General features: G+C 41.2%; 1 protein-coding gene across 1 annotated transcript; it reads left to right on the forward strand.

Annotated features, from left to right (window-relative positions):
• Nucleotides 1-9,497, forward strand: wdr1 (WD repeat domain 1). The gene is made up of 15 exons (XM_047025339.1): nt 1-145; nt 975-1,096; nt 1,242-1,332; nt 1,447-1,594; nt 2,235-2,415; nt 4,415-4,492; nt 4,827-4,907; nt 5,404-5,637; nt 6,137-6,224; nt 6,598-6,754; nt 6,838-6,925; nt 7,419-7,529; nt 7,716-7,889; nt 8,002-8,146; nt 8,522-9,497. Exons 1-15 carry the CDS (start codon nt 130-132, stop codon nt 8,626-8,628), a joined length of 1,821 nt encoding a protein of 606 aa, XP_046881295.1. The 5' UTR covers nt 1-129; the 3' UTR covers nt 8,629-9,497.
• Nucleotides 9,498-12,371: the final 2,874 nt, after the last annotated feature.

Consider the following 12,371-nt stretch of genomic DNA (forward strand, 5'->3'; position numbering starts at 1 on the left):
GCATACCGAGTTTGCTGTTCGCTTCCGTGTTTGTGCGGATTAGCTGTCTCCAACCCGGTGTAGAGACGTACAGATCAGGGAGGTACGGTGTTTCATTCAATCGGAGGAATAAATAGAGAATCGGCAAACATGTCCTACGAATTGAGTAAGTTGTCTACTTTTAAATATCTTACAATCTAACGAGTGTGCATACAAAGATTAATGTACGCCTTTTCTTAGTACAATTACGAGAAACTCATGCCAGTCATTGACAGAAAGTACGCTTAGCTGGTTACCTAGCAAACTGCTAGCCAACCTCGCCCATCCTCAAATCACATTCCATGCCCTGATGGACGCACATTTAATAGGCCAGTGTAAATCCAATTCGTTTGCATTCTTTATCCACCAACAACGTATAATATGAAACACGACTGACATGTTCAGTGGCTGAGTTAGCTTTACTATTCCAGCTAGCTAGCAGGGAAATACGCCTGTGCACGGAAATATGCAATGCATTGTTATGACATGTCACAGAATGTGGGGGCGCGTGTGACTTGTATTTTTTTATTCTAAAAGCGGCCAGCAGTGGCTTATTTTGTGCTGTCCAAGTTCAGTGCCGTCTGCCATATTCCTAGTCTGTTTCTGAAATTGACGTATAAATGACAAGTTCTTTATTAACGCCTGATTCGTGAACACATCCCATAGTGCATATCAATAAAAATCATTAGTCGTGCATTTTCACCCTAGTGTTAGTTGTTGATTGGTCTCAAATGAAATGCCCCTTATAGTGCACAGCTTGTTTTCAAGCATTATTTGGGATTTTAGGTCAAATTGTATTTGTTCAGGATAGTTTCGATACTAGTAGTAGTGGTAGTAAAACTAACAGCAAAGGTGAACATTATTGAATTGTTGCTACGCCGAGGACAAACATTTCACACTTCACTGACAAAATACTGCACACTACAGCATTAACACACCCTTATTTTCTTCCACAGAGCATGTCTTTGCCAGCCTCCCGCAGATGGAAAGGGGAGTCGCAAAAGTCATAGGTGGCGATCCCAAAGGCAACAACTTTCTCTACACCAACGGGAAGAGCGTCATCATCAGAAATATTGATGTAAATCTCACACTTGAGTTCTAATAAAGATGATCTAACACATAAGCAGCCCAACATGGCAGCATGCATGTGCTACAGAGGACGAGAGTCATGTTTTACTGTACACTATTATAATGCCCGGTCCTTTTGTCTTTGGCTGCCTAAGAATCCTGCCATCGCTGACATCTACACTGAGCATCCTCATCAGGTTACTGTGGCCAAGTATGCGCCCAGTGGCTTCTACATCGCTTCTGGAGGTAGCTTATTTCAGATGGTTAATACATTGGAGTGTACATGTGCTTTACCACCAACCTTTCTACAATCGGTAGCCCAGCTTTTCTAATCGCTCCAATCTAATTCATCCTTTTCAGATGTGTCTGGGAAAATACGTATCTGGGACACCACCCAGAAGGAGCACTTGCTGAAGTATGAGTACCAGCCTTTTGGGGGAAAGATCAAGGACATAGCCTGGACGGAGGACAGCAAGAGGATTGCGGTCGTTGGAGAGGGACGTGAGAAGTGAGTCTACTCTTGTCCATTTAGTTATTTTCTCTTTGCTCTTGGTGCTTATCAAAAAGATCTAATAACTCCTAAAAGTGATTTTGTTTGCTATATCTTAGCAGCATGCTGCTATTGAATGTTTTCATGCATTACCTCAATGACACACTTGAAGCAGACTTCACTGATGCTTAAGTGCCATATTTGCTCTACAGTAAGGTAAACACTGAATGCTAAAGGAGGATTATGCCAGTAGGCCAGAGGTGGCCAACTCTCCTTCCAAGTCACTCAGGCTTTTCCAGTTCAGTGTTTTCATACACCAGGATTTTCCTCATCAGTGTTCTCATTTTTGAACCAAGAAGAGTTAAATTAACCATGGTAGAATGAATGTCTTTATAATCTGGGGCACTCAAGGAACAGTCTTAACCACCTGATTTAGGTAGGAGTACGTCTTTACAGAACATGCAGTAGTACCGCACCCTCAAGTCGAAAAGAAAAACAGACACTGTGTATCGGACACAAAATGGCTGAATGTCTGCCTTGGATTTTCATTAACAAATCAATGGTTCTGTTTGGCACTCTTCATCGATTGAATCCCAATTTTTAAATGCGGTTAACCAAGCTCTTTTGTCACTATGATTGTGTGTGCTTTTGTTGATAGATTTGGTGCTGTGTTCCTGTGGGACTCTGGTTCCTCTGTGGGAGAGATCTCTGGCCATGTCAAAGTCATCAACAGCGTGGACATCAAGCAGACCCGCCCCTATCGCCTTATCACTGGTAGCGATGACAACTGCAGCACCTTCTCTGAGGGACCCCCTTTCAAATTCAAGTTCACCATTAACGTGAGTTTAAGATTATTGTGCGCAGCGCTTGGATGGCTCACTTCCAAGTGGAGCATCATGTCGTAGATTAGGGTCAGAGGTGTACAGAGACGACTTCAGAAGCACGAACACTCTATCCCATTAATCCCTTTTTAATTATTTGATGTTCTGGGAGTAGGCTGGGGTTGTACTTTGTGGAGCGTTATGTTGATTAAGAATGAGAGAAATTATTTTTGGTTTTATTTATATTCTTCTTAAGGATTTAGTTGATACATGTAATACAAGGATACCTTAAATTACTGTGTGGTATATTGCTGAGTTGCTTTGTTGAATTGTATTTCTGTATGGAGAAAGGCTGAATAGTCTGTTTTTGACCATTTTTGTTCACACTTGACACCAATATATCCTTTTTACTGAATTAGGAGAAGTAGACTACCGTAAGTCTCAATTCAAATTCTGCATTTTTAAAGGTTTTCAGTTCTTCTTAATTTGTACCATTTGGGAAGAACACATAGCACTGTCTTGTGCGCCTGTGCACATATTATATAATGCTCGGTAAATTCAGAGAATGTTTGATCAAAACATTCCTCCCAAAGGATCTCTTACTCGGAAGAGGGAAACTATTTTTAAGGTGTATTCTGCTGTTCCGATTAGTTTTCTTCTTTACCCTTCCCAACCCCCCCAGCTGAAACATTGCTAGAATAGGCCTGTACTCTGTCACACTTCCTTAATAAGAACATGACCTCACTGCTGTAGTTTTCCTTATTCAGAGAGGCTAGGTACAGTTTTTCTTTTTTGCTAAGCAAATACAATCATTTGATCAAGTTCAGCACCACTTTTAAGGCTAATGTTGATAGAGATTAGGCAAAGTATGTCTAACCATATATGATCTGTGGGGATCTTGCTTGCTGTAGCCTTCCAGTTATATGTGGGTTGTGAGTCACGGAATCGGGTATCTAGTCAGCATGTCCAAGGTTTCTACCGTAGGATACAGCATGCTAATATTATTTAACTGTGATTGTCATGCAGCGTTACCCATCAAGTATTCTATAACCCAAACCCTAGAATTGTAGTCGTTTTATTTTAGGCTATAACTATACATATTTCAGGGCAAGTTTGTTTGGTTCGGTAGTTGGTTGGTTATTTCATGTTGATGGCCCCAGGCAGTTAATGATCAGGAGAGCTGCCAAATTGGCATCCCCACTTGTATGATATGATAAATTATCCATATATAAAAAGTATGGTATTTGAGAGAGATTGTGCTTTGGATGAAAGACAGCAACAGGGCTGGACTGGCTATCCGACGCAATTTTTGGCCGAATCGCCGATATAATTTATAGGCTTTTTGTTGTTGGTTGGGCCGGCCCATAGAGAACTGACAGCGGCCCATTGGTTAATTCTCTTTATTGGCACTGGCCTGACCCAATCAATCATTAGCTGCTTCAGCATCACCTGTAGAGCAAGGAGGAGAGGTGGCTGGCTCAGAGTGGCAGAAAAATACTGACAGGGTCAGGGAAGAAGCTGAGGAGGAGAGTGACCATGACGGGGCCATGGGAGCGAGTGAGGAAAAATGGAATAAAGAGTAGTTGACAACGTGGTGAGGAGCAGGCAACTCAGGAAGGAAGGGAGGCTGTGCAAGTGTTTCTTTATTGTATTTAGCAGACAACTTTGTCCAAAGAGACAAAATATGAATCTTGCAATAATTTTAAATTAAGAGTAAACTGACAAATCATAACACTAATAATTAATTGTGAAAGATCAACAGATAAGTCTTGAGACCCTTTTCTTGAAGGATCCAAAACGATCACATGAACGCAGAACACTAGAAAACTTGTATTATAGAATGCACACATATTTTTAAGGACTGTCTGCAGGGAATGTGTCTGACCAGTCACGGTGGGTGTGGCCGCCTGAGCCCATAATGCCAGGGCCGAATTTTTTGGCCCAGCCCTGGTCAGCAATAGATCTTGAAGAACACATTTGACCAGTAAAAATAAAACCTTTTCTCCTTATTTATTAGGACCACGCTCGGTTTGTCAACTGCGTCCGCTTTTCTCCAGATGGCAACCGTTTTGTCACTGCTGGTGCTGACGGTCAGGTGAGTGAGGCCTCTTTGAATAGTGTCTAAAGGAGCAGGGTTCAAGATGAGCTTGCAAAAAGTACCCCTAATAAACCATCCAGTGTTATCTTTTGGGTTGGGGGATATGTTTCCTCTTTTGGTACAAGTGTTTGGTAGTACATTATAGATGAATGAATAAATAAATCCCCCAAAGAGGTTTTTTTTACAGGGAAAACAATACCAATGAAATGGGGTACAATGTTTCTATAAATAAGTTGGATTTATAAAAGTTTCCTTGTAGCTAACTCGTATGATTAGTAGCACGATAGTCATGCGAGAGCACCAAAATGATCCCACTGTATTTTTCCCTCAGATCTTCTTATATGATGGGAAGACAGGAGAAAAGATTGGCTCAGTCGGTGGAGAAAAGGCCCATGAAGGTGGAATCTATGCTGTAAGTTTGTTGTATGCAGTTAACCTGCAAACTTATTCAGTGGAGTTATTGCTTTTACTTGTGTTTTACTCTAAAACTTTTGGTTATTTAACTGAGCTGTTTTCTGAATGTAAGCAGCAGTTTGAGAGGCTACATTGCTGAGATAGGAACATCTGATCGCAAAAGTTTGAGTTCCTGCGACAGGAGTGTTGAGTAAACAAGTTAAATGGATGCCTTCCTTTTCAAATTAGAAGGGCATACGATGAGAACACAATTTTCCCTTCAGTTACTTTCTATTCAGTGTTGCTGTTGAAATCAAATTTTCTTGCCAAATCAATTGGTAATAGTCATTCATTCCTCTATATGGTGGCACTCGGTTGTAACCCATTTGTTTCTCAAAGGGATTTCAATTGGGATTATTTGGTCTTCTCTCCTAAAATGTTCCTCATTTTGTATGCATGTCTGTGCAGAATACACTCACAACTTGCCCACTCATTTTCTTTGGGTGACCCTCCAGGTCAGTTGGAGCCCTGATAGCTCCAAGCTTATCTCGGCCTCAGGGGACAAGACGGTGAAGCTGTGGGACATGGGGACCAGCACGGCCCTGACCACCTTCAACATGGGTGCAGATGTCATGGACCAGCAGCTGGGTTGTCTGTGGCAGAAGGACCACCTGCTCAGTATTTCCCTGTCTGGCTATATCAACTACCTGGACAAGAACAACCCAGACCGCCCGCTCCGCACAATTAAGGTCAGGCTCAATAGTTTCAAGAGTTCGTGGGGGTGGGGCTGGATTAGCCACTTCAGAAACCGTCCAAAGAATTTTTGATTTTCAGTTGTCTGACTAGTGTTGAGATTAACATGATAATAAGCAAGTCTAAGATGTTGTAATATACATTTTACATTACATAGCTTGGGCTCCTTTGATTTTGAGTTGTCTATTGTGTGGCTGAGGCAACATTTAAGTGGTGGAACTTATCAAAACCAATTTCGGTTTTGCAAGACTCTCATTGGCTGTTATTATTCATGACAAGTAGCCGTTCAGTAACAGGAAATGCTTCAGAGTCCACAGGATATTTGACTGTTTTCAGAAACTAGGGTTGATCTATGAAACATAAAATATTGCCTTTCTATTGTCAAAAGCAAATGTTTCCCATGGATCTTTAGAAATTCGAAAGAATACCAAAGAAACACTTAATTCAGCACCTCAGTTACTACTGTCTGATTTACAGTTTCTATGCATCTTTTAGGGTCACAGCAGATCCATTCAGTCGTTAACTGTTCACAAAAACAAGGGAAGGACATACATCTACTCTGGCAGCCATGATGGACATGTCAATATCCTTTCACCACATAAGTGAGACTGCTTAAGTCATGCTTTAGTTATTGTGCATGTTATTTTCTTTCTTGTGCTGGTACCCGGTAAGTGAACCTTGCAGAAGCTTTAATGTGAATTGCTCTTCTTGGCATATAGGTAGCTCTAAAGCATGATTTTAATTTGAATATCAATCAGTGACTGCATTAGCCATGTACCCTAATCTGTGGTATATTTGTCAGTTACAGTTAACATACATTCTGAATAAGCAAACCAAGCTAGCAGAATCTGAAAAAGCAGAAGCTCAAAATAGCTATACATGAGTAATTTGCTCCTCACTACAGTTCCTAAAGTAACTATACATGGGGCCACAGTCTTTCCTTAACAAAGCTTCACATTACTGGGATTCTGAATCTGGGGAAAACGACGACTTCTCTGGGAAGGGCCACAGCAACCAGGTGAGTAAGATGGCGGTGGACAGCGCCGGCCAGCTCGTCTCATGCAGCATGGATGACACCGTCCGCTTTACCAACCTGGAGAAAAAAGAGTACAGGTAAGTCCGTGAGTATATACATTTGAGTGGTATTACATGTTTGTTTTGTGGGAGGAACCCTTTGACACCTGCTGCTTTCATAGTGCTTCCGACTTGGTGAAGATGGACGTCCAGCCCAAATGTGTGTCTGTTGCGCAAGGAGGACTGACGCTTGCTGTCTGTATTGGACAGGTAACTGTCTCAACTGAAATTTCAGACTAAATACTTTTCGTAATAACATTTTACCATGTACTCCATTTAGGTTAGATTAGGTTATAGGGTTGTAACAGTTTTTTTTTTTGTGTGTGTGTATTAGGGTTAGTATAGCGTACTATTTATTGTTATCTGTAATTTAGGAAGTTTTAGTGTTAGGGTTAGTATAGTCATTTATTTATTGCTATCTGTATATTTAGGAAGTTCACTTATCTAAGCTCAGCATAGATGTAAATTTGTTCTGTGTACTTATATGTTATGTTATGCCAGGTGTTTGCGTTGTCTTGTCTTAAGAATTTCAGTGCCCAGTCTAACCTTGTGTTGCTCTGTGCACCTGACAAATAAAAGACTTGAACTTGATGTCCATCTTTACACTTGGGTTTATTATGTTTTTTTTAGCCTTCTGGCATTAAAAACATGGTTCTTGAATAAAAAATGTCCTGTGATTTGTCTTGATTTCTGCTGTGGACAGGTGGTTTTGCTGAAGGACAAGAAGAAGGTGTTTGCAATGAACAATCTGAGCTATGAGCCCGAGGCAGGAGCCCTCCACCCAGGAGGTGCCATTGCTGCTGTGGGTGGAGCTGTGAGTACCTGCCTTTTATTGCAACTTGGTGGAATGTACTGGTAATACATGTATAAAAATAAACATGTCAATGTTACAACTTAGTAAAACTAGTGTATTACTATATCAACTCAAGAATGTTGAATGTTTTTGTAAAACAACATTGTTATTGTTTTTTTATTGTACGTTTTCCCCTTCTCTCTGCAGGATGGCAAAATCCGTCTTTATACCGTCCAAGGGAACACACTAAAGGAGGAAGGGCAAACCATGGAAGCCAAGGGGGCGGTCACAGACATGGCCTACTCCAATGACGGAGCCTACTTGGCCGTCACTGATGAGAAGAAGGTTGTCACTGTCTTTACTGTGGCAGATGGGTATTCGGTATGTACTCTTCTCTCATGTCTCCCTTTGCTTTCAACTTGGCCTGTATGGTTCCCCAAAGTTGGCCTTAAATAGTAACATGGAGACTGTGTTGCAATATCGCCACCCTTAGGTCAAAAATGACTTTTACGGTCACCATGCGAAGATTGTCACTATGGCCTGGTCACCTGATAATGAGCACTTCGCCAGTGGCGGAATGGACATGATGGTCTACATTTGGACAGTCAATGATGCTGACAAGAGGCTGAAAATCCCAGGTGGGGGACACGCACACACTGCATGAACAAATTGACCTATCTTCGGTTTTCTAGTTGGGCTATTTTCAATCGTTGCATCTGACCATTTCAAACTTACTCCACTTCGTTTTCCTGTCTTTATCTTTAGACCTTGTCTTATAGCAGTTTGTTTCCATGGCAGCTTAATATTGCCCTGTTTTGAAATTGTTTGTTAATTTACTTTTAAATACACTGTTCAATACCGATGAAGGAAAAATTACACAACCTTTCATTTTGACAACACATTTATTCACACAAACATTGCGTAACGTCAGTAGTATTTGTATTTCGTACATGGATGTTTACTAGTCACCTTTTTTAGCAAAGTCAGTGAATGAAATTATTCTCTCTGCACAGACTCTCACCGGTTGCACCACGTCAGCGGCTTGGCCTGGATAGATGAGCACACTCTAGTGACCACCTCCCATGACGCCAGTGTCAAGCAGTGGACTGTTAAATTTTGATCTGTCCAAGGTATACAATGATTGATCATTAGGAACAAGGACTAATGTAGACCTACATCTCTCTCTCTTCTCTTACTTCTACAATGTTTTCCGTATCTAAATTACAGTCAAACGCATTATTGTCAGACAACCCCTGAAATTGTCAGTTTGTTTCATGGCACGGAAAAGCTCATATCAAAGATCCCTCAAGCGGTGTTTTTGATAACATTTTAAATCAGTTGACTAGTGCACGATAATCAAAAAGTTAACATGAAACAAAAAAAGCACTTGATATCTTGAGCTTTTCAGGGGGTAAGAATACCTCTGGGCTCAACATTCCATAGGCAACAGCCTTTAATCTCAGTCAAAACTGAAATGCCTGTCTGCACTGTTGGGGTCAATTCTTCTTAAATGGTAGTAAACGTATGGAATTAACTACAATACAAATTATGAATTGAATTGTGTCACTTGTTTCCGAATATTTGTTGAGTTTAGAGTATTTTGTACTGAAGTAATCGACCTCAACTTTGCCCGCCTGTAAATTTGTTTGCAACAGATGTGAACGTAACTGTTTTTGGAGATGGGTCTCTTGCTTTTTTTTACACCTCGTCTTTGCCTCCATAACATGTCTTTGTCACTAAGAAAATAACAAAGGTCTGAGAAAGATGTGGTTGGGGGAGCAATAATAGGAACTTAGAGAAATGATAGGGAAGGAATATCACAAAATGCTGTGTACGCAATGAAGCTCCTGTCCTGTTGCAGTGTTTTCATTGTTATTCTGGCTCACTATATGCTCCCATGTCTATTTGTATTATTATTTTGATGCCTCCACTGAAGGGTGGAAATGATTCTTAATATTAATGATGAATAATAAAAACACTTTTTATGCATTTGTTGCAATCATGTCTGTTTTCTCCTGTTCCATTTTGCCGTAAATATGAGTTGACCTGTTTTGGTTCTGTTGACAGATGGACTTGGATATTGGTGCTTGTATGGACACATGAAGTGGATAGTTTTGGTCATTTATTTTTGCACAAAGGCCTTTATGTTCATTCTTGAATCAGATTATTCCAGATAAAAGTTTGCCATCAGAACTATACATATTAATAGTATTATTCGGTAGTAAATCGAACTTGTTTCCGGTGAGGGTTGGACTCCGCCAGGGCTGCCCTATGTCACCGATTCTGTTCATTACCTATATGGACAGAATTTCTAGGCGCAGCCAGGGTGTTGAGGGGGTCCGGTTTGGTGACCTCAAGATCGGGTCGCTGCTTTTTGCGGATGATTTGGTCCTGTTGGCTTCATCGGGCCGTGACCTTCAGCTCTCACTGGAGCGGTTCGCAACCGAATGTGAAGCGGCTGGGATGCGAATCAGCACCTCCAAATCTGAGGCCATGGTAATCGACCGGAAAAGGGTGGAGTGCCATCTCCGGGTCGGGGAGGAGATCCTGAACCAAGCGGAGGAGTTCAAGTATCTCGGGAAGAATGGAGCGCGAGGTCGACAGGCGGATCGGTGCGGCGTCCGCAGTGATGCGGGCTCTGCATCGGTCCGTCGTGGTGAAGAAGAAGCTGAGTCGAAAGGCGAGGCCTGGGAACGCCTCGGGGTCCCCCAGGAAGAGCTGGTGGAAGTGGCAGGGGGGAGGGAAGTCTTGGGCCTCCCTGCTTAGGTCGCTGCCCCTGCGACCCGATCCCCGGACAAGCGGCAGATGACGGACGGACGGACTATACATATTTTAGCTTCCATTTTATTTTACAGGGATCAAACACTGTCAAGAACCTTCATGAATAACTGACTTTTGAGTTTGGATTGACCCTGAACTCTCCTTTTAAGCACCATATTGATATTATATATATTTATTTTAAAGAACAAATGGTTGTCTTGAGTTCCTTTATCACTCAAATAATTGTTAACACTCAAATAATTAAGTTGGAAAAATAATTTCTCAGGTGTGACTTGTTAGGTGGTCCCTTAATGTAATTCATTCTCTGTAGATTCTGTTTCTGAGGTGTCCATACAGGTGGTTCCATATATATCCATATATGTCTGTAAATAACTGGTTGCATCCAAAATCTAGAAGGCCATTTCATTTGGTTCAGCAGACCTTACAAATGTGTATGTAGTTCCTATTTGAAACCATTTTGGGTTCCATGTTGATTGTCATATCCACCCAGACATACAGTGCCCTCCAAAAGTATTGGAACAGTGAGGCCAATTCCTTTATTTTTGCTGTAGACTGAAAACATTTGGGCTTGACATCAAACGATGAATGTGAAACCAGAGATCAACGTTTCAGCTTTTATTTCCAGGTATTTACATCAGGATCTGATGCACAAATTAGAAAATATCACCTTTTTGTTCAAACCCACCCATTTGTCACGTGAGCAAAAGTATTGGAACATATGACTGACAGGTGTGTTTTGTTGCCCAGGTGTGTCCTATTACATACATTATTCAATCAATAAATACCACTGAATGTCTACACTCAGGTTCAGATTGGGTAAGATAGGTTTTGTCTATGCAGACTGTATTCAGAGGTGAAAACAACATGAAAACCGGAGCGCTGTCTTTGGGTGAAAAACAAGCAATTGTGAGTCTTAGAGAAGATGGAAAATCAATCAGAGCCATTGCAGAAACATTGGCCATAGCCAGTACAACCATTTGGAATGTCCTGAAGAAGAAGAAAACTACTGGTGTACTAAGTAACAGACGTCGAACAGGTAGACCAAGGAAAACATCAGCAGTTGATGACAGAAACATTGTGAGAGCTGTAAAGAAAGAACCTAAAACAACTGTTAGTGAGATCAGCAACAACCTCCAGATGGCAGGAGTGAAGGTATCACTATCTACTGTTCGCAGAAGACTTCATGAACAAAAGTACAAGGGCTACACCAGAAGATGCAAACCACTCATTAGCAAGAAGAATAGGAAGGCCAGGCTGGAATTTGCCAAAAAGTACAGAGATGAACCTCAAAAATTCTGGGACAAAGTTTTATGGACTGATGAGACAAAGATTAACTTTTACCAAAGTGATGGAAAGGCTAAAGTTTGGAGAAAGAAAGGAACTGCTCATGATCCCAAACACACAAGCTCATCTGTGAAACACGGTGGAGGTAATGTCATGGCTTGGGCTTGCATGGCTTCTTCTAGGACGGGCTCATTAATCTTCATTGAGGATGTAACACATGATGGCAGCAGCAAAATGAACTCGGAAGTCTACAGAAACATTTTGTCTGCCAATTTAAGGAAAGATGCAACCAAACTGATTGGCAGAGCCTTCATCATGCAGCAAGATAACGACCCAAAACACACTGCCAAAACAACAAAGGAGTTCATCAGGGGCAAGAAATGGAAGGTATTAGACTGGCCAAGTCAATCTCCAGACTTAAACCCTATAGAGCATGCATTTTACCTGCTTAAGAGGAGACTGAAGGGAGGAACCCCACAAAACAAACAACAACTGAAAGAGGCTACAGTGAAAGCCTGGGAAAGCATCAAAAAGGAAGAATGCAAAAGTTTGGTGACGTCAATGGGTCACAGACTTGCTGCAGTTATTGAAAGCAAAGGATTTGCAACTAAATATTAAGTCTTATTCACTTAAATATGTTTTAAGTATATCTAAAAGTATCCAATACTTTTGCTCACATGACAAATGGGTGGATTCAAACAAAATATCACATTTTGTTTGAATCCACCCATTTGTCATGTGATCAAAAGTATTGGAACAGATATACTTAAAACATATTTAAGTGAATAAGACTTAATA

This window comes from Hypomesus transpacificus, chromosome 9 (assembly GCF_021917145.1).
Source record: "Hypomesus transpacificus isolate Combined female chromosome 9, fHypTra1, whole genome shotgun sequence".
NCBI classification, from domain to species: domain Eukaryota; kingdom Metazoa; phylum Chordata; class Actinopteri; order Osmeriformes; family Osmeridae; genus Hypomesus; species Hypomesus transpacificus.